Here is a 23761-nt window from a genome sequence, read left to right as displayed (position 1 = left end):
TGGCTCTGTGTGACCCCGTGTGGCCCCATGTGATATTGTGTGGCCTCATGTGGCCCCGTGTAGCTCTGTGTGACCCTGTGTGGCCCCATGTGGTCTTGTGTGACCTGTGTATCCCCGTGTGACCTGTGTGACCCCATGTGATGTTGTGTGGCCTCGTGTGGCCCCATGTAGCTCTGTGTGACCCCGTGTGGCCCTGTGTGACCCTGTGTGACCCCGTGTGGCCCTGTGTGGCCCTGTGTGGCCTGTGTGACCCTGTGTGGCCTGTGTGACTCTGTATGGCCCCGTGTGGCCCTGTGTGACCCTGTGTGTCCCCGTGTGACCCTGTGTGACCCCATGTGACCCTGTGTGGCCCCGTGTGGCCCTGTGTGGCCCCATGTAGCTTTGTGTGACCCTGTGTGACCCTGTGTGGCCTGTGTGACTCTGTATGGCCCCGTGTGGTCCTGTGTGACCCTGTGTGACCCCGTGTGGCCCCGTGTGGCCCTGTGTGGCCTGTGTGACCTGTGTGACTCTGTATGGCCCCGTGTGGCCTGTGTGACCCTGTGTGGCCCCGTGTAGCTTTGTGTGACCCTGTGTGACCTTGTGTGGCCTGTGTGACTCTGTATGGCCCCATGTGGCCCCGTGTGACCCCGTGTGGCCCTGTGTGACCCTGTGTGACCCTGTGTGACCCTGTGTGATCCTGTGTGGCCCCATGTGGCCTGTGTGACCCTGTGTGACCCTGTGTGACCCTGTGTGAACCTGTGTGGCCCTGTGTGGCCCCATGTGACCCCACGTGGCCCCATGTGGCCCCGTGTGGCCCTCTGTGGCCCTGTGTGGCATGCTGTCCCTCCAGTCCCCCATCTTGGGCACCGAGGGGAAGAAACTCTCTTGTCAGTGGGCATCATCTCCTGACACATTGGCCTCGCCATACCTGAATTACAATAAAACCTGCATTTTCAAACAAGGCTGGACCATCAGGAAATGCAAATGGGTGTGAGGGTGAGAGGCAGAGGCAGGGCAGTCGGAGGGTACCCGGATCTTGGCTTGAGCAGCCAGAGCATGGGCTGCCCCTCCCTGGGGTGGTCCCAGGAGCAGGGGATGTAGGCTTGGGAAGGTTGTTGGGAGTGCAGCCACGGATGCCGTAGATTTGAAATGCCTGTTAGACCCCACTGTGGACTGAACTGTACCCCCCTTACCGCCCCCCCCACCGCCAATTCCTATGCTGAAATTCTTGCCCCCAAGGTGATGCTATTAGAAGGTTGGGACTTTGGGAGGTGATTCGGTGCCGAATCCTTCATGAATAGGATGAGTGTCCTTATAACGGAGACCCAGAGAGCTCCTGGGCCACTTTCACCTCACGAGGACACAGGGAGAAGGCGCCCTGTATAAACCAGGAAATACAGCCTCACTAGACAGCAAATCTGCCATGCCTTGAGCTTGGACTTCCAGGCTCTAGAACTGTGAGCAAAAGCGTCTGTTGTTTAAGCCACAAGCCTATAGTGGCTTCTACTTCAGCAGCCTGAGCAGACTGAGACAGACCTCCAAGAGGAAGCATGAAATCACTGCCAGACGCGTGCATCTGAGCTCAGAAGGAGGTCAGACGCGTGCATCTGAGCTCAGAAGGAGGTCAGACGCGGATGCAGGCGTCACCCATGGGCAAGCAGTGTGTGAGGCACAGGCGTGGTCCAGAGCACACAGGGCGAGGGTGTGCAGAGAAGAGAGGGGAGGGGCGTGGAGGGAGCCACACTTACAGCTGGATGAGGGGGAGCCATCAGCCAAGACAAGGAGGAGTGGCCAGAGTACAAAGGGAGAGGGAGAGACCGCAGCCGCCTCTCCGCCTGAAGTCTGAGGGATAAAGGCTTTGGCGGCGAGGCCTGCTGTGTGGGCAACATGAGCGCCCAGGTGATGGTGGCGAGGGCCCTGGACCACCATCAGAACTCCCCAGCGCCATGAGGAGGGAGTCTTAGCACTGACCTCCACAGCAAGGAGAAGTGGGTAGCAAAGGGGGCATGGGCAGCCAGCAGGGACCACACTTCATCGCTAACATCTGTCATGGATTTTGTCCAAATTGTACGAGATTGGATGGCTGCAGAGTTGGGGAGTGGCCCCAAAAAGATGTGCCCAAGTCCTAGCTTCTGATACCTGTGAATGTGACCTTATTTGGAAACAGGGTCTTTGTAGATGTAATTAGGAGGGGCATCTCGAGATGAGATCATCCTGGATTTAAGGTGGGCCTTAAATCCCATGATTGGGGTCCTTATCCGAAAAAGAAGAGGGCAACTGTAGACACAGACACAGACACAGGAGAGCAGCCACGTGAACTCGGGCAGCAGGGCGGCGGCAGGAGCTGGGAGAGGCCTGGGTCAGACCGTCCCTTAGAGCCCTCAAGAAACCAGCCCTGCCCACACCTTGATCTCAGACTTCTGACCTCCAGAACTGTGAGACGACACATTTCTGTTGTTTTGAGACACTCACTTTGTGGTAATTTGTTACAACAGCCCTAAGCAGCGAGTACACTGGCCAAGGTAAAACTCTGTCATGAGTTCCATGCAAACACGAGCAAAAACTACAAACTACAGAATCCCCCAACCCTGAGGCTCACTCAGGGGCAGACCCCGGAACCGCAGCTGTGTCCCTTGAAAGGAGCTCCATCCCTGGGGAAAGAGCCATCTTCCGACCCCAACTCGGAAGAGAAGACTCGAGTCGCAGATTTTATTAAATTAGGAGGGTTTTGTGGCAACCTTTTCCGTTTTTTAAATTTCTGTCTACAACTGTCATACGGTGAATGAAACCAACGGATTTAGAACCTGGAAGTTTGAGAGGTAGTCCCTGTGGTGGGACGGGCGCAGGATTTCGAGGCATAAACCTGGTTTCCAACCTCAGTGCTGTTCCTGGCCTCCTCTGACACCTTGGGCTGTGTTGTGCAACCTGCAGAGATTCAACGTCCTCCTCTGAAAACTGGGATTAACACCTCCTTATGGAGTTAATAAACAAGAAGACAATTCATGTGAAAGTACCCAGGTCAGCGTGGATGCCAGAATACTGACACCAGCCCTGCCACAACTGACACCAGCCCTGCCACAACTGACACCAGCCCTGCCACGAACAGGGCCACAGCGGCCAGATGGGCCACACCCTTCTTATTTCAGGTACGAAGTAAACGTCTGAGCAAACGTTTTCATTTGTAGCCTTTCTGGAAATCAGAAAAAGCTTAAATTGCAGGCAAGTACCCATATTATTTCCTATTAAATAGTTTATCAGTGTGGATTTTCAACTAGATTTAAATGGTAATTTATCTTAGATGAGAATTAAAAGTGAAAGTGAAAGTTACAATTGATTCTGTTTTTAAAAATTTGTGAAGTGCATTAAGATATCTGGAGAGAGAACAGGCATTTTTAAAAATAGAAGTTTGGAGTTTTGCACTTTGGCTATGTCCGTGTAAGCTGCTACTAGACGAGATTCTTGAGAATTTTTTTTTTTTTTTATGTTTTGATGACCTATCTTGGAGAATGAACAAAAGTTGGCAAATTAGGGATGGGAGGTAAACCTTGTAAGAAGAGATATACACAGGGAACTGTCCCATTTTGTAGCTTTGAGCCAGAGGTTAGAACCACACAGAGTGGCTAATACTATGACAGAAAATCCACTGAAGGGTAAGGGGGAACCCTAAAAAGAGAAAAGACGTGAAGAGGAACCCCAAGTTCCGTACATAAGCTCTATCCATGTCACGTCACTGGTTAACACCAGGATCACCAGGTGTGGAGTGACCCAAGGCAGCTCAGCCAAGGACTGAACTGAACCAAAACAGAGGCTGCCACCCAGGAGACAGACTTCACATGTGAGTCAGACCCAACCAAACAGCACTAAAGGGAAACCACCAGCATTCACTGAGAGAACGTGCACCCCAGAGCCTCCTACGTCCCACGTGAAGAACAGGGAGACGTGACCCAATCTCAAAGAACAGGACGACCAAGCAAGCTAAGCCCTGAGGAGCCAGTGCGGAGAGAGCAGATGTGGGCTGTAGGTGGCCATTCCAGCTATGCTCAGAGCAAAGAAAACATACTCACAAATAAATAAAAAGATGAGAAATATTAGCAGAGAAAAAGAAACTACTAAAAAGAACCCAGTGAAAAACTAACATTGAAAAATACAATATCTGAAAATACAAATGTACTGGGTTGGCTTAACAGCAGAATGGCAATGACAAATGAATTAAAATGGAAGACAGATCATTCGAAATCGTCCAATGTAAAGAAGAAAAGAGGGAAATTTTTTAAAAAATGAACACAACCTCAGGAACCTATGGGACAATATCAAAAGGCTTATATATCTGTAACAGGAGCTCCAGAAGAAGAAATGAGAAAAAAAGTAGCAGAAAAAAAATCTGAAGATACAGTAGCAGATAATTCCCCAAATGTAGTGAAAGATACACATTTTCAGATTCAAGGATCTCAGAAAACCTACAAGCAGGATACACTCTAAGAAAACCACAATTAGGAAGATTAACGTCAAGCTGCCGAAGACCAAAGATCAAGATAAAAAGAGAGGGCTGCCGGGTAAAAATGACAGGTGACACACACAAGACGAAGATTTAAATCACTGCTGATTTCTCACCAGCATTTTTAGATGCCAGAAGACAGGGCAGCAAGATTTTTAAAGGGCAGAATGAAAATAAACTGTCAGCCTAGATTTCTAAAATCATTAAAATATCCTTCAATAGTGAAAGCAAAACAAAGATTTAAAAACTAAGATTTAAAAAACTATTTATGTGCAGCAGACAGGTACTGTAAGGAATGTTAAAGGAAATTCTTCAGGATGAACATTTATACCTTATGGAAACAGGGAACTTCAGAAAGGAATAAAGAGCTTCAGAAATAGTAAATGAAGTGATTATTAATTTACTATTAATTTCTTTAAAATACATAGGGCTGTTAAAAGCAAAAATTATTATATTCTTTTATAGGGTAGGTAATCAATGTAGATATAAGACACATTAAAAGTGTGCTATGAAGAATGGGGGTAAAAGGGCTGATAGAAAAAGAATGAAAAATCAAGAAAAAAACTATATACTGTCTACAAAAGATCCATATTAAATATAAAGACACAAATAGGTTGATAGTAAATGTACCACGCAAAACTAAGACTAGAGTGCGTTTATTAATATCAGGAAAAAATAGACTTCAAAACAAAGTGTATTACCAGAAATACAGACATTTCATAATGTTAAAAGGCTCAACTCATCAGAAAGACATAATTACATATGTGTGTACCTAATAACAGAGCTTCAAATCACCAAAAGCAAAGGCAAAAAGAAAAAAGAATTAGAAGGAGAATTAAACCATATCACAATATGAACAACACATCAGTAAAGACAATCAGACAAAAATATCGGTTAAAAATAGAAGACATGCCGGGCGCGGTGGCTCACACCTGTAATCCCAGCACTTTGGGAGGCTGAGGCGGGTGGATCACAAGGTCAGGAGATTGAGACCATCCTGGCTAACATGGTGAAACCCCGTCTCCACTAAAACTACAAAAAATTAGCCGGGCATGGTCGTGGGCGCCTGTGGTCCCAGCTACTCGGGAGGCTGAGGCAGGAGAATGGCGTGAACCTGGGAGGCAGAGCTTGCAGTGAGCCGAGATTGCACCACTGCACTCCAGCCTGGGCGACAGAGCGAGACTCCGTCTCAAAAAAAAAAAAAAAAATAGAAGACATGGCATCATTATCCACAAGCTTGAGCTAATTGACATTTATAAAACACTACACCTGACAGATGCAGAATATACGTTCTCCACAACTTCAAAAAAACTTTTAAGTACCATTTTCAGTAGCACTAAATGTTAAATATTTAATGATAAATCTGACAAAAGATGGGTAAGATTTACACATTGGAAACTACAAAACATTGTTGAGAGAAATTAAAGAAGGCCTAGATGAACTGAGAGATGTACCATGACAGGGGGTCAAAAGACTCAATATTGTCAAGATGTTATTTCTCCCAAAATTTGTGCATGGTGCCAACATAATCTCAAAATTGCAGAATTTTTTCTGTAGTAATTGACAAACTGATTCTAAGATTCATATGGAAATCAAAAGGACCTCAAAAAGCTGGAACAACTTTCAATAAGAAAAACTAAGTTTAAGGACTAATGTCACCGGATCTTAAGACATTATAAAACTACAGTAGTCAAGACTTGCATCCAAATGAATAAATAGGTCAATGCAATGAACAGACAGCCCAGAAACAGAAGCACACAGATGTGGTCAATCAATTTTTCACCAAGCTGCAAAGGCAATTCAGTGGAAAAGGGGTAGTCTTACAACAAATGATATGGAACAACTCTACATCTATAGGTAAAAAGTAAAAATAAAAAACTTGTATCTATACCTCATACCATGTAAAAATTAGCTCACAATGGATTATAGACCTAATTATAAAATATAAACTATAAAACTTCTTGGAGAAAATAAGAGAAACTATTCATAACCTTGAATTAAGCAGAGATATTTTTAGATATAACATCAAAAGCATGATTGTTTTTTAAAAAGGTAAATTGAACATAAAAATTAAAAACTTCTCTTTGAGAAATATTGTTAAAAGAATGAAAAAGCAGCCAGAGAATGGTACAAAATATTTGCAAATCACTTATCTTATAAAGAAATTGTATTCACAATATATAAAAACTCTCTAGACCCATTAATAATAAAACAAAGAAAAATACTGTAATGAGAAAAATATTTGAACACATCATCCAGGAAGATTTATGGATGATAAATGAGCACATGCACAGATGTTCTAGGTCATTGTTCAAAGGGAAAGCAAATTAAAATCATAACGAGACGCCACTGCATATGTATTAGAATGCCTAAAACCTAAAAGTCTTACCATACTAAGTGTAGGCAAAAATATGTAAGAATTGAAACTCTCATACACAGTCTGGGTTAGGGGGTGTAAAATGGTCCAACCCCTGTGGGCAAGAGTTTGAACGTTTCTTTCAAAATGTATCACCCAGCTTCCCACTGATAAGTATTTATCCAACAGAAATGAAAGCCATACATCCATACCAAGACTTGTACTCAAATGCTCACAGCATCTTTATTTGTAATAGTTCCAAACTAGAAACAACCCAAATATTTATCAACAGGAGAATGGATAAACAAATATCCATACAATGGAATACAATTCAGCAATAAAAACAAGTAAATGATTGATAAAAACAAAAAAAAGGTGAACCTCAAATAGTTATGCTGAGTGAAATAATTGGAACCAAAGAAGAAACTGTATGATTTTATTTGTATAAAATTTCAGAAAATGCAATCTAACTTACAGCGACAGAAAGTAGAACAGGAGTTGCCTGAGGATGAAATGTGTAGGGGTGGGATGTAGGGATTACAAAAGGGAGTGAAAAAGCTTTTGGGAATAATAACTATGTTTCCTATCTTAAATACAGTGGCAATTTCATAGGATGTGTGTGTGTGTGTGTGTGTGTGTGTGTGTGTACATATATATGTGTGTATAGATAAAAACAGCAGAATGTCCACTTTAAATTTATGTGGTTTATTATATATCAATTATAATTCAATAAAGTCATGATAAAAAGGAAATAATGACTATGAGTTTTCTAAATTTTATTAAAAGTAGAAACCCATAAATCAAAGAAGCTCAGTGATTTCTCACACACAGGTACATCATAATTGATTTGCAGGAAAACAGTAATAAAGACAAAATTTCGAAAGCAAATAAATATATAAACAAAATAAACACTTGTTGAGTTAGAATTCTATATTTATCAGGGGAAAAATCTTACAAAACAAAGGTAAAATAAAAAGGTTTTTTATACAAATCAAATCCAAAAGATTAGTCGCAGACAGCTCTGCACTGCAAAAAATATTAGTAAAATTTCTTCAGAAGGCAGAAAAGTGATACAAGAAGGAAACTCAAATCTCAAGAGAGCAGTGAAAGTGCTTGAAATGGCAAACATACAGATAAATACAAAAACCTCTTAATTTTTTTAAAATCTCTTGAAAAGACTTTGTTCAAGACAAAAAAATCATATATTGTGGGGCCTACGGCATATATAAGAGTGAAATGTATGACAGCACTAGCCTAAAGGATGAGAAGGGAAGCGGAAGTGTGATACTGTAAAGGTCTTCAATTATATGTGAAGCAGTGTATTATTTAAAATGTCTTCCAATAATACACATATTAATAGCAGATACTAAAAAGTTAAAACAAAGAGGTACAGCTGATGAGCCAATGGTGGAGATAAAATACTAAATTAATCTAGAAGAATGCAGTTAAAGAGTAAACCAAAAGACCAGATAAGACAATAGAAAACAAATAGCAAGGTTGTATATTTAAATCTAACCATACTAACACATCAAATATGGATGATCTAAACATGCCTATTAAAAGACAAAGATTTTAAGATTAGATAATAAAGCAAGATCCAACTCTATGCTGTATACAAGAAACCTTCTTTAAATATAAAGCCACAGAAAGATCAAAAGGATGGAAAAATATGCCACGCAAACACTAAACATAAGAAATCTGGAGTGACTATGTGAATATCAGACAAAGTGGACTTCAGAACAAGAAATGTTACCAGAGGCTGGGCGCAGTGGCTCACACCTGTAATCCCAGCACTTTGGGAGGCTGAGGCAGGTGGATCACAAGGTCAGGAGTTCAAGACCAGCCTGACCAACATGGTGAAACTCCATCTCTACTAAAAATACAAAAATTAGCTGGGCATGGTGGTGCGCACCTGTAATCCCAGCTACTCGGGAGGCTGAGGCAGGAGAATCACTTGAAGCCAGGAGGTGGAGGTTGCAGTGAGCCAAGATTGTGCCACTGCACTCCAGCCTGGGCGATAGAGTGACTCTGTCTCAAAAAAAAAAGAAATGTTACCAGAGTAAAAGAGAGACATAACATAATGATGGAAAGGTTGGTTCACCAAGAAGACGGAATAATTTCAAATATATATGTACCTAATAACATAGCTTCAAAATATATGAAGCACAGACTAACAGTATTGAAAGGTGAAATAAACAAATCCATAATTATAGTTGGTCTTTCAGTCATTCATATAACAGTAACAGAAAAGCACAAAGATACAGGAAGCTTGAACAAAACTATCAACCAATGGAGTCGACTGGCATTCATAGAACACTCCACACAAAAACAAGAGAACCTTTTCTTATAATATGCACCTGAATAGTCAAAAACACAGACTATAAAAGGATTGAAATCATACAGAGTATATATTGTGACCACAAATAAATTATAATAAAAATTAACTGGAAATTCTCCAAATATTTGGAAATTAACACATAACAAAAAAGTCACAGGAATCAAAGAAGAAACCACATGGGAAAAGAGAAAGTACATTGAAAACTGAACGAAAATGAAAAATCAGCATGCCAACGTTTGTGGAATGCAGATATGGCAGAACTTAGAAGGAAATTTGTGGTATTACATGAGGCAGGTCTAAAATCAATGGGCTATACTTCCAACTTAAGAAAGTAGGAACAGAAGAGCAAATTAAACCTAAAAGAAGGAGAGAAAAGAAAATGATAAAGATAAAGACAGAAATCAACAAAAATAGAAAACAGAAAAATAATAGGAAAAAAAATCAATGAATTCAAAAGGCAGCTATTTCTAAAGATCAATAACAAAATACACCTCTAGCCAAAGTGATCAAGAAAAAGGAAGAAGACACAAATTACCAATATTATAAACGTGAACAAGAGCTATCAGTCTAGATCCTATAGCTATTACAAGGATAAAAGGGATTATGATAAACAATTTTATGCCAATAGATCAATAACTTAGACAAAATGGACAAATTCCTGGAAATATCTAAATTACTAAAAAAAAATTAGGTTTTTAGAAGGAAGAAATAGAAAAGATGAATAACACCTATCTAATGAAGCATTCAAATTCATAATCTTTAAATCTTTCTGAAAAAGAAAACTCTCATTCCAGATAGCTTCATTGATAAACTCTAACAAACATTTAAGGAAGATAAAATACCAACCCTACTCACTCTTTATTTAGAAATAGAGAATTTGGAATACTTCCTAACTCATGTTTTAAAGACAGTATTATCCTCATTAGAAATCAGGCAAAGACATTATAAGAAAGGGAAACTACGGCCAATATTTCTCATGAACATAGACACAAACATCTAACATAAATTTATCAATTTAAATTCAGTAATAAATCAATCGTGCAGTATGGTTAAGTGAGGCCTATCCAGAAAAACAAGGTTGGTTTAAAATTGGAATACGAACCAATTTAATTCACCACATTCACAGGATTAAGGAGAAAATTTTAAGATAATCTCAATAGACACAAGCAAGATTTTTGGCCAAAATGATAAAAATTAATCAGTAAACTAGGAATAGAAGGGAACACTCTCATCCTTTTTCAGGGCATCTGTGAAAACCCAGAGCTCACGTCAAGACTGGGCACTGGGTACTAACAATCCCCAAGACTGTTAACAAGACAAGATGCCCAGTCTCAGCACTCTGTCCAACATTCTGTAGAGGATGTCACAGTCAGTGGAACAAGAGGAAATGCAAACAACGAAAGGCATACATGTTGCTGGTGAAGGAAGAAATAAAGCTCCTTATTTACAGGTATTATGATTGTGAAATGGGGAAAATCCTAAAGAATCTACAAAAAAAAGTCACTATTACTAATAAATGAATTTAGCAAGGTTAATGCCTACAAAGTAAATATATAAAATCAGTTGTAGTTCTATATACGAGCAACACACTTCTGGAAATTGAAATTAAGAAGCAGTATCATTTACAACAGCATCAAAACATGAAATAGGAACAGAATTAGAAAAACCTACGTAAGACCTATGCAGTGAAAATTATAAAACATTGCTGAGGGAAATTAAAGAAAACCTAAATAAATGATCTCTATACCATGCTCATGGATGGATAATTCAATATTGCTAAGATGGCAATTTTCCCAAATTGATCTACAGATTCAACACAATCTCATTAAAAATCCCACCAACCTTTTGTTTGTTTGTTCCTGGATACTTCAGTTTGTTGACAAAATGATTCTAAAATTTTGGCGGGGCATGGTGGCTCACACCTGTAATCCCAGCACTTTGGGAGGCCAAGGCAGGCGGATAACCTGAGGTCAGGAGTTCAAGACCAGCCTGGCCAACATGGTGAAACCCCATCTCTACTAAAAATATAAAATTAGCTGGGTGTGGTGGCACATGCCTGTAGTCCCAGCTACTCGGAAGGCTGAGACAGGAGAATCGCTTGAACTCAGGAGGCGGAGGCTGCAGTGAGCCGAGATCGGGCCACTGCACTCCAGTGCAATGCAGTCTAATTTCAAGACTTAATATAAAGCTTTAGTAATCAGGATAGTGTGATGTTGGCAGTTGCAGACGTACAGATCAATGGAACAAAATACGGAGTCCAGGAATAGGCTCACCTGTACATACATGGCCACTTAATTTTTTTACCAAGTTGTCAATGGAGAAAAAATATTCTCTTCAGCAAATGGTGCTGAAACAGTTGAATATTCAGACGAAAACATTTGAAACTAAAAAAGCCTCTGCCTCCACTTTACTTTATGCCGTGTACAAATGTCAACTTGAAATGGAATACAGGCCTACATGGCAAAGCCAAAACTGTAAAACTTCTGAAATAAGAAAATCTCAATGACCCTGATCCAGGTAAATATTTATAAAAGAGGACACCAAACCATGTCCCTAAAAGAAAACGCTGATAAATCGGACCTCATCAAAGTTTCAAATATCAGCTCTTTGAAAGATGCTGTCACTGCTTAACAAATCATCTCAGTCCGTAGTGACTGAGAACCACCACAATTTTCTGTTTGTCTTGATTCTGGGTTGAATAGGAAGTCCATCCACTGTACATGATGGAGTCCCTCACTCTGGGGCTGTGCACTCCTCAGCTGGAACATCCACAGGTCCTCTTGTACCTGGGGTCTGTCTTCATACAACCTCTACACAATCCGTAGTGGTTCACCATATAATCCATACTGTCAAGAGTAATTTTTTTCTGAAACAGAGTCTCACTCTGTTCTTGCCCAGGCTGGAGTACAGTGGCGTGATCTTGGCTCACTGCAACCTCTGTCTCCCAGGTTCAAGCAATCCTCCTGCCTCAGCCTCCCGAGTAGCTGGGACTACAGGTGTGTGCCACCACACCCGGCTAATTGTCATATTTTTAGTAGAGATGGGGTTTTGCCATGTTGGCCAGGCTGGTCTCGAACTCCTGACCTCAGATGATCCGCCCACCTCGGCCTCCCAAAGCGCTGAGATTACAGGCATGAGCCACCACGCCTGGCCCAAGGGTAATTTTTGAAACGATTATTACACCACTGCAGAAGTATGAAGCATCAAGGAATTAACAAAAATACAGAATCTTTATGTAGAAAAATTTTAAATGCTATCAAAGGGCATGAAAGAACATCTAAATAAATGGTAGAATAACCATGTTGGTGAAAAATCGTTCTCAAAATTATAAAGTGTCCATGCCACATCATCCATTTTAAAAAAATGGTTTTTTGTATTTTCTAGAGCTTTGAAGCCTTGGAGCCTTGCTGGCCCTTAGAGGGCCCCTCCCAGGGCCAGCCAGCTCTTACTGAAGTAACATTCTTACGGAACAGGGAGAATGAACAGTAAGAATGAAGTAACATTCTTACTGAAGTACCCTGTACAATTAATGTGATTCAAAAGGAAGCTTCCAGTGGGAATTTTTAGCAATGGGGACAATTGCTTCCAAAATTTGAATGGAAAACTAAAATTCCCTGAATTCCTACTACAGTTCTTGGGAAGAAGCGCCAACAGGAAGGAATCCCCTCTACAGTTACTAAGGCAGACGGTTGAAAGGTATGAGACAGGAGTAAAGGAGTACGTGGACTGGCGGGTGAGACGGGAGTAAATGAGTACACAGACCAATGGGTGAGATGGGGCAGCCAGAAGGAGCTTCAGGAACCCTTCTGTTCATGCTGGAAGTGGACCCACAAGTGGGAGTCTATGATTGATACGTGGTGTTGAGAATATCAGGTCTCCATGCAGAGAAAAAAATCTTCAAATGGATTAAAATGCAACCACGAAAGGCAGAACTGAAAAAAGATGTTAGTAGAAAATGAAGGAGAATATCTTTTTCTATCCTATAGATAACTCTAAAATTCAAAAATTAAACAAACAAAACAAAAATACTCAGCCTCACCAGAACAAGCAGGTACTTCATGTTCTCAATGTGCTTGGAGTACAGGAAACACTTCTCTGTGAGCCTACACTCTTAAAACAGAGACAAAACCAGAGCAAGAAGCCTCAGGGGTGTGGTTAACAGCCCCAGGGAGCTGTGGGGGGCTTCCAGGAGGTCCCTGAGAACCACAGTGGGGTTCTCAGGGTTTAACTTTGTAGTTAAAGGGCCCTTAGGGTGATTTTCCCAAAACTAAGTCTTAATGAGAAACTCATTTTTCCCCTGCTAGAGAGAGAAAACTGCTTATACCTCCCCACCCAAGACCAACTTCTCTTAATCAAGCTTCCAGACCCTCCAGGTCTTAAGAACATTCCACTACATAGCAGAACCAAAGCCTAAGTGTGAAGGACCAGTGTGGGTGGAGGAATTTCCTTGCTGCTCCTCCACGCTTGCACTGATTTCCGCATAACCAGCCCCTCCCTTGCACCCCTCGAAGTCCCCAGGAGAAAACTGACTCCCACACACAAGAGTGCCCCAGCTCCCCACCCGCTGGGCACGTGCCCTGTGGACCATCCAACCCTTTCCAGCTGCAGCAGAGAAGGAGTCCCCGCTCCGGGCCCCAGGCCTTTCCTTCCCCTGAGCGCTGGATCCTTCCAGACTGAGATGGGCCCATGACACCCCCTCTCATAGGGGTTTTCAACGTCTCCTGTGAGGCTGGCCTGTTGCCTTCCACCCAGGAACATGTCCTGGGCCCCTTCCTTGAGCTGCTGCGCTGGATCCCAGCCTCCCGCCAAGCCTCCATTTTCCTCCTCCTGCCCGTCACGCTTCCTCCTTTCTCAGGTAGCTGGGAAAGAACCTCTGTAACTCCTGTCCACTCCACAGTACCCTGCAGGGTGGTGGTCTCCACCCTTGCTACTACCACTGGCTGGCCTTCCCAGTTCTCTCCTAGCCAGTCCTCCTGGATGGGGCCATTCCGTGGACTCAGCCCCTCTGGGGGCCTCTGCTCCTTGGCTGCTCTCTGGGGCCTCCTTGGGTTCTGCTTGGTGAGGAAGAGTGTGCCCCAGTCCTGCCCCCGGCTCTGCACAGCCCTTGGCCCTGTCACACCTACCCTCCCAGCTGTGCCCCCTTGTGTACTGACCCCAGAGCTGGGCCTCTGGGCCTCCTCCAAATGGTGCCTCAGTGACCCAAGGATCCACTGAGTTTCTACACCAAGGCCACGCTGCCCACAGTGGCTACACCAAAGACCTCTGCTGGGAGAGGGACTCCTCTTTCCATTGACCTTGGCTCAAGGACAACCTGTTGACCCTGCTTAGATTGCTGGGCAGTATGAGGTTCTTCCCCAGCCTCCCCACCTCCTTCCCTGGGTTCCGACTCATTTTGCACTCTGCAGGTTAAAGCAGAAGGAATTTATTCTCTCCCAGTCTGGAGGCCAGAAGCTTGCGATCATGGCACCCTAGGGCTAGGCTCCCTCTGAGGGCACTAGAGAGGACCTGCCCCAGTCCTCTCCAGCTCCTGGGAAGTGCTTGCCTGTAGCAGCAGAACCCTGGCCTTCCCGTGGAGCTCTCTCTGTGTCTGTCTCTGAGCCCGAATCTCCCTCTCTATAGGGACACAAGCCATTTCAGACTAGGGCCCACCCTAATGACTTCCTCTTAACCTGATCATCTGCAAAGACCCTGTTTCCAAATAAGGTCGTGGCCACAGGTGCTGTGGGTTAGGACTTTTGCATCCTCTGGGGACACAGCCATGACTCTCTGGCAGCTCTCCCCATTGAATCTGGCTCCGCACCATCTCCAGCAGGTTTCCCCTCCACCACACACCGCTTCCTGGCCTGTGCTTCTGGGAGGACCCCACTTTCATGGCTCTCCAAGCCCAGTCCTGAGGCTGCTCTCATCCCAGGACTCGGACACCCTAGGACTCCTCCTCTCCAAAGCACTCAGGCAGCAGGTGGGGCCGCCTGGATCGCTGGGGTGCAGGTGCTGCCCTGTGGCTGGCAGGCTTTGTGTCCTGGGCTTTCTTGATGATCAGTTCTGTGAGGAGCCTTGGGTGGCCTCGGGTGCTGGGCTCTGGTTTTGGGGATCAGAGCAAGTGGCCACTAAAAGCCCAGGAGGTGGGTGCAACGCTGGTGGCCGGGCCACAGAGCCACCAATGCCCACCAGCACACAGGGCTCACCCCGTCCCTGTGGGTGTGGCACTTGGGACAGGTGCTGCTGCTAGGCATGGGCTGGGACTCTTATGGGGCAGGAACAAGGCCATGCAGCGGGTCTGGCCTGCCGGGGCCTTCTCTGTGCATGATATATGGATGGCACAGACCCCTGGCTCTCACCCAGGTCTCAGACACAGAGGGGTCTCTGCCAGCCCGCTGCACTATGAGGTCCACAAGGGCGCAGGCAGGGTCATTGGAGGGTTCGGGGCACTCCCTGGCGTCTGCTGAGGATGGGGTCCAGCTGGGGCCAACACAGCAGTGACATCCCCAGGAGCCAGGACCCTGGGGGGTTGGCCAGGTGGCCCAAACCGGCTCTGTCTGGGTGAGGTCCATTGGCCGTGCAGGAACCAACAGGGCCAGCCGGGGTGAGGAAGCCGTGAGCACTGTGACCGAAGGCCTGCGTGAGTTCTGAAATCCATGCGTGTTCACCCAGAGGCAGGAGCCCATCCCACTCTCGCCCCGGCTAACTATGGGCCCCACCCTGGGGCTCCTCACACGGCTCCTGAGCACCACAGAGGCAATGCCCGAGCCAAAGGAGCTACGGGTGAGAAAGCGCTGGGATCTCATCGCAGCCCCTGCAGAACCAGCACGGACAGTCAGTGCCCGCCCCTATGTGCGCCTCCTGCCTGGGCCATCCCTGCGGGGCCTGAGGCCTGAGAGTTCCTGAGATCGGAGGGGGTCCTGAGATCTGAGGGGTCCTGAGGCTTGAGGGGTCCTGAGATCTGAGGGGTCCTGAGATCTGAGGGGATCCCGAGGTCTGGGGTGTCCTAAGGTCGAGTGGACCCCAGGCGGGAGTCGCCTGGGCTGAGGCGCGGCTGGAAGAAGCTCCCTCAGCCCGCGGCAGCTTCCAGGGTCGCCGGTGCGAGCTAGGAGCCCGACGAATAAGAAGAATGGCGTGGGGCCTCGGCCGGAACAGCCCGCGGCTCGGCACCCAGGGCCTGGCCCGCCTTGAGCGTAAGCTGGACGCGTGCCCGCCCCTTCCTCCGTCCCCGCGAGCAGGCGGGCCGAGCGGCGGAAGGGAACGACGTGGCAGCCTCGCGGGCCCCGGGAACCTCCCTTTCTCCCGGCGCAGACCCTGCCGGGGATCCCTGTGCTCCAGCGGCTGCAGGAGGCGCCCCCGGTCCCCAACGGCCCCGGCCCCCCACAGACCCCAGAGAAACCTCCAGGGCGCGGAACTCCGGCTGGTGCCGCCCCTGCCGGCCGGCGGGAGGCGAGGCTTCCGGGGACGCCCCGCCCCGGCCACGCCCCGGCCGGCGCCCCCGCTCCGCCCACGTCACCTCCCGCGCCTGCGCGCCCGGCCCGCTCCAGCCGCCGCGCATCCTCGGCCCGCGCCCCGAGACCCGCGCCCAGCTAGCCCCGGCCCCGCTCGGCGCCCCAGGCAGCTCGGCTGCGCTCGCCGCGGGACGGCGCGGCCATGAGGCTGCGGGGATGCGGACCCCGGGCCGCCCCCGCCTCTAGCGCAGGGGCCAGCGACGCTCGGCTGCTGGCGCCCCCGGGGCGGAACCCCTTCGTGCACGAGCTGCGCCTCAGCGCCCTGCAGAAGGCCCAGGTGGGTGCCCCGGGCGCGCGGCCCCGGGAGCCGGCGCGGACGCCAGGGATGCTGGGGCCAGGGAGGCGCGGCCGAGGAGGGGCCGGGGAGGGGGCCTGGGGCGCGGCGCGGCCCTGCTAGCCGCGGCGCCTTCCCTCCCGCCGGCCGCCCCTCAGCCCGCGTCCCCGCCGCCCGCACCCGATGCCTCGGTCCCTGCGCCGGCTTCCCGCCGCCCGCACGCGCATCCTGGTCCCTCAGCGCCTTCCTCGCGGTCCCCGCTTCCCATCCCCGCCCCGCGTCCTGCTCCTCCCCCCAGACCCCTGCACCCTGAACCGGGCCCACAACCCTTTCTCTACCTCCCAGAGCCCCGACCTCGGCCCCCGCGGGAGCCTGGACCCGCATCGCCGGTCCCCGCGGTCGTCCCTGGTCCGGGCCCCGCCCGCCTTGGCAGGCCCTGCGCGCAGCCCGGGGACTCCGGAGCGGCTTTGCCTGGACGCGGCCCGCGGGCGGGAGGGCATCGCGGCGCTGGGTGAGCCTCGTGTGCGGGGCCTGGTGGTGCCCGGGACAGGGCGCGCAGGCGGTGCGGGTCCCCTGTAGGGTCCCCTGTAGGCGCACGGGTCCCCCCTGCTCTGCGTCCGCACGTTGCCTTCTGGGGTGCATGCTTCGCTTCTGTTGTAAGGGATGCTTTCTCGGGGCTGGTCTGTGACCAGAATCAACTTTATGCAACCTGGGCTGCCACGTGGGAGGGAACGGTTTGCTGAGATCCTACGATGGGACAGTGGTGAGCGGAGACCCGGGGGCGTCGTGGGGAGGGGGCCGCTCGCTGCGGGAAGCTGCACCGGGGATGTGCTGGCTCAGCCTGGCTTTTCCGGCTACCTGGCTGCCAGCTGGGCTTGCAGTTACCTGAGATCCACTCTCAAGAGGACCTTACTTTTGACTCTAGAATAATTCCTAGAAGCAAGCACTGCTTCGGGGCCTATGGGGCTGTCCGGTTTGTAGGGAGCACACTTCCAATTGTGAGAATAGATTTCCGGGAAGATGGAGATTTGTTAATGCATAAAGTACTTTATCTGAAAGAACCCTGAAGTGAAAAGTTCTTGAGGCCAGTTTGAGGTTGTCATTTTCCCACGACGCCTGCTTTTGCTCAAAGCCCTTTGATGCGGCTAGTCCTCAGGGTATGGAAGGGGACGAGGAGCAGGAGAGCCCGATGGTGCCGCCCTTCCTGGTGACACACAGGGTGAGGTCGTCCCCAGCCTGGCTCCCAGGCCCTGGCCCCCGTCTCCCTGTGTGTCGGGAGCTGGACTCTGCCGCCGCTCTGCTTGGCCCTCTGTCTGCCACATGCTGTCAGCTGCCGTGTGCTGTGCCCCTCGAAGGAGGGCTTGGGACACAGTCGCTCATTCTGTGCGCCTCAACCATTTCTCCTCTTCAATCCTCACCCCCACCCAGCCACCAGGCTCTCTCCCTGGTGAGTCACTCCCAGCAGGCTTTCTTCCTCCTGCACTCTGCTGCTCGGAAGCCCTCAGCGGGGACGCCCCCGGATGAAATTTGAACCCCTGCTGTGGTTTCCAGGGCTTTCCCAGCCCTGCTCCTGCCCCAGCTCTGGCTGCCTCAGGCATGCTCTCTCTTCCTGCCTTTGCTACGCCCTCCTGGTTCCCTGGGGGAAACATCAAGCCCCTCCTCCCTGGAGGTCCCTGGAGGCCACTTCATCATCCCTGTCATAGTTGCAGCCCCCGGTTGAGGTGTGTTCTGTCCAAAAGTGTGCACCCACTGCCCTGGCGAGAAGCAGGGCAGAGACTCTCATGGGTAGGTACAGATGTCAGGGCACAGCCAGAGTGCCCAGCCCTTGGGCCTGCTTTCCTCCCCAAGACCTCAGGGTGCAAGCTGCTCCCAGTGGCTCTTGGGCAGGGGGTCATCGAGAGGCTCCTGGTCCCGAGATTGAAGGCTTCGGGCAGCTGTTCTCCCTTGGGCCGAAGCCAGGCAGAGATCCTGGCTTTAGGTGCTGGGGCCTCTCAGAGAGGGGGCTTGCTTTGCCACTTCAGAGGCTCCATCTGAGGAATTGGGTGTGTTTGTACATCCAGTAGTTTCTGCTGGATGTCTGCAGTGTGTGGCTCAAGGGTATAGTTTGTAAATGTTCTCAAAGTTCTCTGCAGAAATATTTTGCTTTTCACCAAGCATTGCTTTGCAAAGCTTTTACTTTTATGTAATATATTCTTGTAAAGTTTCCACAGAGTGAAATAGCCTATCTTTCAAGCCAAGAAAGTCTTCTTCCCCAAAGAAAGAAATGGGTCCAGTAGTGGCTGACACACTCAAGAACCCTCAGAAACCCAGCTAAGTTCCCAGTTGAGATAAACCAGTGAGTACCTGCATTTACCTGTGAGCATTTGCCGCCTGGGAGGGGCTGCTGTGTGTCTTCGGATTAGTGCCATGCGGGGACACCTCCTCCTCTAGCCAGCCCATCTGTCATTTAACTACAGATTTAGTGAGGAGCTTAAGTATCTCTTTGAAACACACATTAAGATCTGAAAAGAGGTATCAAAGCCATCAGGGTCTGTAATACGTGCAATGTTTTAATCCCTTGGCTAAAGCAAGGATATAGATTTAGTAGAGAGCGGTAAATAGTATGGTATAGGATCTTAGTGAGTTCAGCTGAAGTTCTTCATAGTCACACATTCATGTATCGTTTTGGAGTCATGAAGTGGTTTTCTGTCACCCAGGGTTTTCTCGGTACTTTCCTTGGAATCTGTGGGTATGAGTATTTCCCACCATGGTTCTGATGCATTTTCCCCATTTCTCTTTTTTTTCTTTTTTCTTTTATTTTTTTTTGAGACAGAGTCTCTCTTTGTCACCCAGGCTGGAGTGCAGAGGCGCGATATCGGCTCACTACAAGCTCCACCTCCCAGGTTCACGCCATTCTCCTGCCTCAGCCTCCCGAGTAGCTGGGACTACAGGCGCCCGCCATCATGCCTGGCTAATTTTTTTTGTATTTTTAGTAGAGATGGGGTTTCACCGTGTTAGCCAGGATGGTCTTGATCTCCTGACCTTGTGATCCTCCCACCTCGGCATCCCAAAGTGCTGGGATTACAGGCGTGAGCCACCGCGCCTGGCCCATTTTCCCCATTTCTAAAGTCTCTGCTGCTCAGAACCAGAGTTGGCAAGAACTTACATCCTGGAAAGCATAACGCCTTCCTGTGCACCTTGGAGCTGAGTCCTTGGACGGGCGTTGCTGTCTCAGAGTGGAGGAGGCTGCCGGGTGCCCGCCTGCCCATGCTGGCTAATCCACAGAGAGGATTATGATGAGGATTGAGTCCAGGGACAGATTCCGCCCCTCCCTGCCTGGTGGCCCTGCATAGAATTTACCCAAAAGTAGGCCATCTTTTTTCCACATTTTTATACAAATACCTGAGTTGTGATTTTTAAAAAAAACTCAGGAGCAGGACTCCGCCCTCTCAGCCTCCCTTCTGAGTCCAGTGTGGCCACTGCAGAGCAGGAATTCGTGTGCCTACACACCTTGCCAGGCTCCTCACGTGGATGGCTATGTTTGCAGTGTGTTCTTGACCCTTGGTGCCCTCTAGGCACACATGCACGGGGATGGGGGTTCTTCAAGCTTCTCTGAGCTGCTCCTGCTGCCCACTGGGTCCCTGGGTGCTGCCTGCCTGGATTCAGTAGGACTGGCTCTTCGCTCAGCCCCAGTGCTAGGCAGTGGATGTGGAGGGGTGGGGTGGGCCAAGGAGCCCTGGGCAGTGTACCCGGCAGGAGCACAGGGCAGCCACACCCTGTGGAGGATGTGCAGGAGAGTGCCTGTCCCTTGGGGAGGCTGGAGAAGACCAGGGCTGTACAGGGCCTGCTCCCTCCCTGGATGCCTCAGAGGCCTTGGAGACGGTGCCAGGCCCATGGCCCCCAGCTGCCTTCTGATGACCTGGGTGTGATGGTGCCAAGTGTTTTGGCCTCAGAGGCCTTGGAGACGGTGCCAGGCCCATGGCCCCCAGCTGCCTTCTGATGACCTGGGTGTGATGGTGCCAAGTGTTTTGGCCCCAGAGGCCTTGGAGACGGTGCCAGGCCCATGGCCCCCAGCTGCCTTCTGATGACCTGGGTGTGATGGTGCCAAGTGTTTTGGCCCAGTAGAGGCCCAAGGGTCATTTGCCCATGTCCTTGCCTCTGGTCACTGTCATCTTTTGCTCCAGGAAGCACAGGTGAGGACACAGAGGCCCAGGTGCTGTGCCATCTCCCAGGCAGGGAGGGCAGCATGGGCTGGCTTAGCATGCATGCCTGCCCTCACCTCACAAGGAGCCCTGACCTTAGGGAACTGGCTTTTTCTCAGTCATCGAGAGCGTTCCTGTAATCCTGTCTAATTTTCTGAATGACGCACTCATGAAACTTAGTTGTGGTTAACTTTGCAAAATGGGAAGGGGGATTCAAAATTGGAAAAGACTTTACTTTTCATTTTTTATAGCATTCTGTCCTAAAACTTGGGTTTCTAATATGAGTGTGTGTATGAGAATATGTGTGTACACACAGGCATGCACACATATACGTAAGTGCATACACATGCATATACGTGCAAGTGTACACAAACATCCACATAAGCATACCCACATACACACAGAAGTGCACGCACATAGTTTTGTTTTACAGCTGACAGCAAAGCATCATCAGTTTCATGCAGAAGCCCGTGATTGTGACCCAAAGCTCATCTTAAACGGACACTGTCTTTGGCACTCCTGTTTCATCGTGAGAAAGAGCCCTTTATCTTATATTGTCAGCACGCATCTGTGCCAACTTTTAAAACTCTGCAGCTTCTGGGTCTGTTTCAGGACACCGGGCTGGCGTGAGCCATGGGAGCTGCTTTCTTCCCCCACGCATGCACCCTGCTCTGCACGCTTCCTGCAGGCAGGTTCCTTTCTCACATCAGCCCAAGTGAGACAACACCTTCCCATTCCCAGACAGGAGATGACACCCAGGGCGCCTCCTTCACTGCCTGTGGTTGTGGCTCCGGAACTCTAAAGGAGCACATGTTTTTACACATTTCAGAATGATGCTGGCCTCTTGCCTGGGTCTGGCCCCCTATCGTCATCGGCGCTCGGGGCTGCTCCTTCCTCCCTCTGGAACACGGGGCCATGTGGGTTCTGCTCCTGCCTCTGCTTGCTGTTCCCAGCCATGGTCAGTGCTGGCCGCAGCAGGTGCATTTTAAGTTTTTATTGTGGGCCGGGCGCGATGGCTCACACCTGTAATTCCAGCACTTTGGGAGGCCGAGGCGGGCGGATCATGAGGTCGGGAGATCAAGACCATCCTGGCTAACATGGTGAAACCCCGTCTCTACTAAAAATACAAAAAATTAGACGGGCATCGTGGCAGGCGCCTGTAGTCCCAGCCACCCGGGAGGCTGAGGCAGGAGAATGGCGTGAACCCGGGAGGCGGAGCTTGCAGTGAGCCGAGATCGCACCACTGCCCTCCAGCCTGGGCGACTGAGCGGGACTCCATCTCAAAAAAGAAAAAGAAAAAGTTTTTACTGTGCCTGGGACAAGCAACCTGGGGTAAGACATCAGCTCTTTTATTTTTCTCTTTTTTTTCAGCTGTGTTTTTTTTCTGCTTTAAACCACGCATTGCCTTTTCTCTGGAAGGCATCCAGCCAGTCCCCCGGCCCAGGCCCTTCATCCTATGCATGGGGCCACGGTGCATCCCCCACCCTGTGGGACCCAGGGTCAGGAGTGGGTGAGCTCGAGAGAGGACACAGGGCCGTGCTCAGAGTGGGGTGAGAACCCTGAGGCATCCGTCAGCCCTGCGGGTTCACTTCTGTGTTAGTCCATGTGAGCCGTCATCAGTCTTCGCAAATGCTTCCTCTCTGATGTCCACTTTCTTTAGTAAGAGGAGGCAGGCGGCCCACAGCTGCGTTCAGAGTGCATTCCGGAGGCAGCTCTCCTGAGCCCTCCAACCTCGTCCCCTTGTCTTCTCGTCCCCCACGTGGGGAGGCACTGCCAGGGGTGGGGGCTCCTGTCTGGGAACAGCGGACTTTTCCAAACCTTGATTTTACTCTTGAATTTCACACGTCACCTCTGTTCCTAGATGAACTGTAGTCTTTAGAAAATGTCAAGCTATGGTCACTACTTGCTTCCATTTCATTTAAATCGTTTCTTCTTAACATTGGTTTTTTGTTTTTTTTTTTTTGTAGTTGAATTATCTATTTCTCATATAAACATGTTAGGATTTTGTGTCTGAAAAAGTGGCCACTCAGGAGCCCTGCTGCAGGAGCCGGGCGTGGGACTCGACTACCACACTTCCTGGGTGTCTGGCCCATGCCCGGTGCCTCCTGTGCCCGCAGGGGCAGAGCGCCCTCCAGTGCTGGGAGGGCCCAGGCAGTGGAGAACGTGGCTCCCTGTCCTGCTCCCTCTCACCGCTCCTGTCTGAGAAGGCGCCCTGTGCTGTACTGCTTGGACATGACTGGTTGGGAGTGTCCAAGCTAGGCTTCCACAGGGTCATCCGTCTTGCTAAGCCATGTCCCTGCCTCTGATACAGAGACTGCAGGAGGAGCCCTCCTGACCTTCCTCTTCCTGTTTCCAGGGCCCTCATCCCCACGCAGCTCATGACAAAAGTGCCATGGTTCCCAGAATGGCCAGGAGCCGCAACCCTCCCCTCCCAGTCTTGTGGGCCTCCTGTGGGTGCTGGGGCATGCTTACCATTCCCGGTTACTGTTTCCAGCATTTCCAGTGTAAACCTTTAATCTAGCTGTGAATCATTTTGAAAATGAGCCCAGGAAAAAAAGCATGATGCTAGGCTTGCATTTGGAAATAACATTATTTTCTAATGTGATCAGTGTTTGTCCCTCTGAAACCCACGTCCTTTTGCAACCCTG

The 23761-nt window shown here is 48.9% G+C and overlaps 1 protein-coding gene across 2 annotated transcripts in view; it reads left to right on the top strand.

Moving 5' to 3' along the window:
* Positions 1-16646: 16646 nt before the first annotated feature.
* LPCAT1 (lysophosphatidylcholine acyltransferase 1) overlaps positions 16647-23761 on the top strand; it is a 62534-nt gene continuing 55419 nt past the window's right edge. Inside the window, exon 1 of one of the 2 annotated variants that reach the window (XM_054488612.2) lies at positions 16647-16935. In XM_054488612.2, the coding sequence (XP_054344587.1) occupies positions 16801-16935 (135 nt within the window). In that variant the 5' untranslated portion in view covers positions 16647-16800. Of the gene's footprint in view, positions 16936-19246; positions 19268-23761 lie in introns of those variants that run through there. The other variant, XM_063664634.1, reaches the window with a different exon arrangement.

This window comes from Pongo pygmaeus, chromosome 4 (genome assembly GCF_028885625.2).
Source record: "Pongo pygmaeus isolate AG05252 chromosome 4, NHGRI_mPonPyg2-v2.0_pri, whole genome shotgun sequence".
NCBI lineage: Eukaryota > Metazoa > Chordata > Mammalia > Primates > Hominidae > Pongo > Pongo pygmaeus.
Note: the sequence above shows the minus strand (reverse complement) of the source record. Positions and strands in the feature narration are given on the sequence as shown.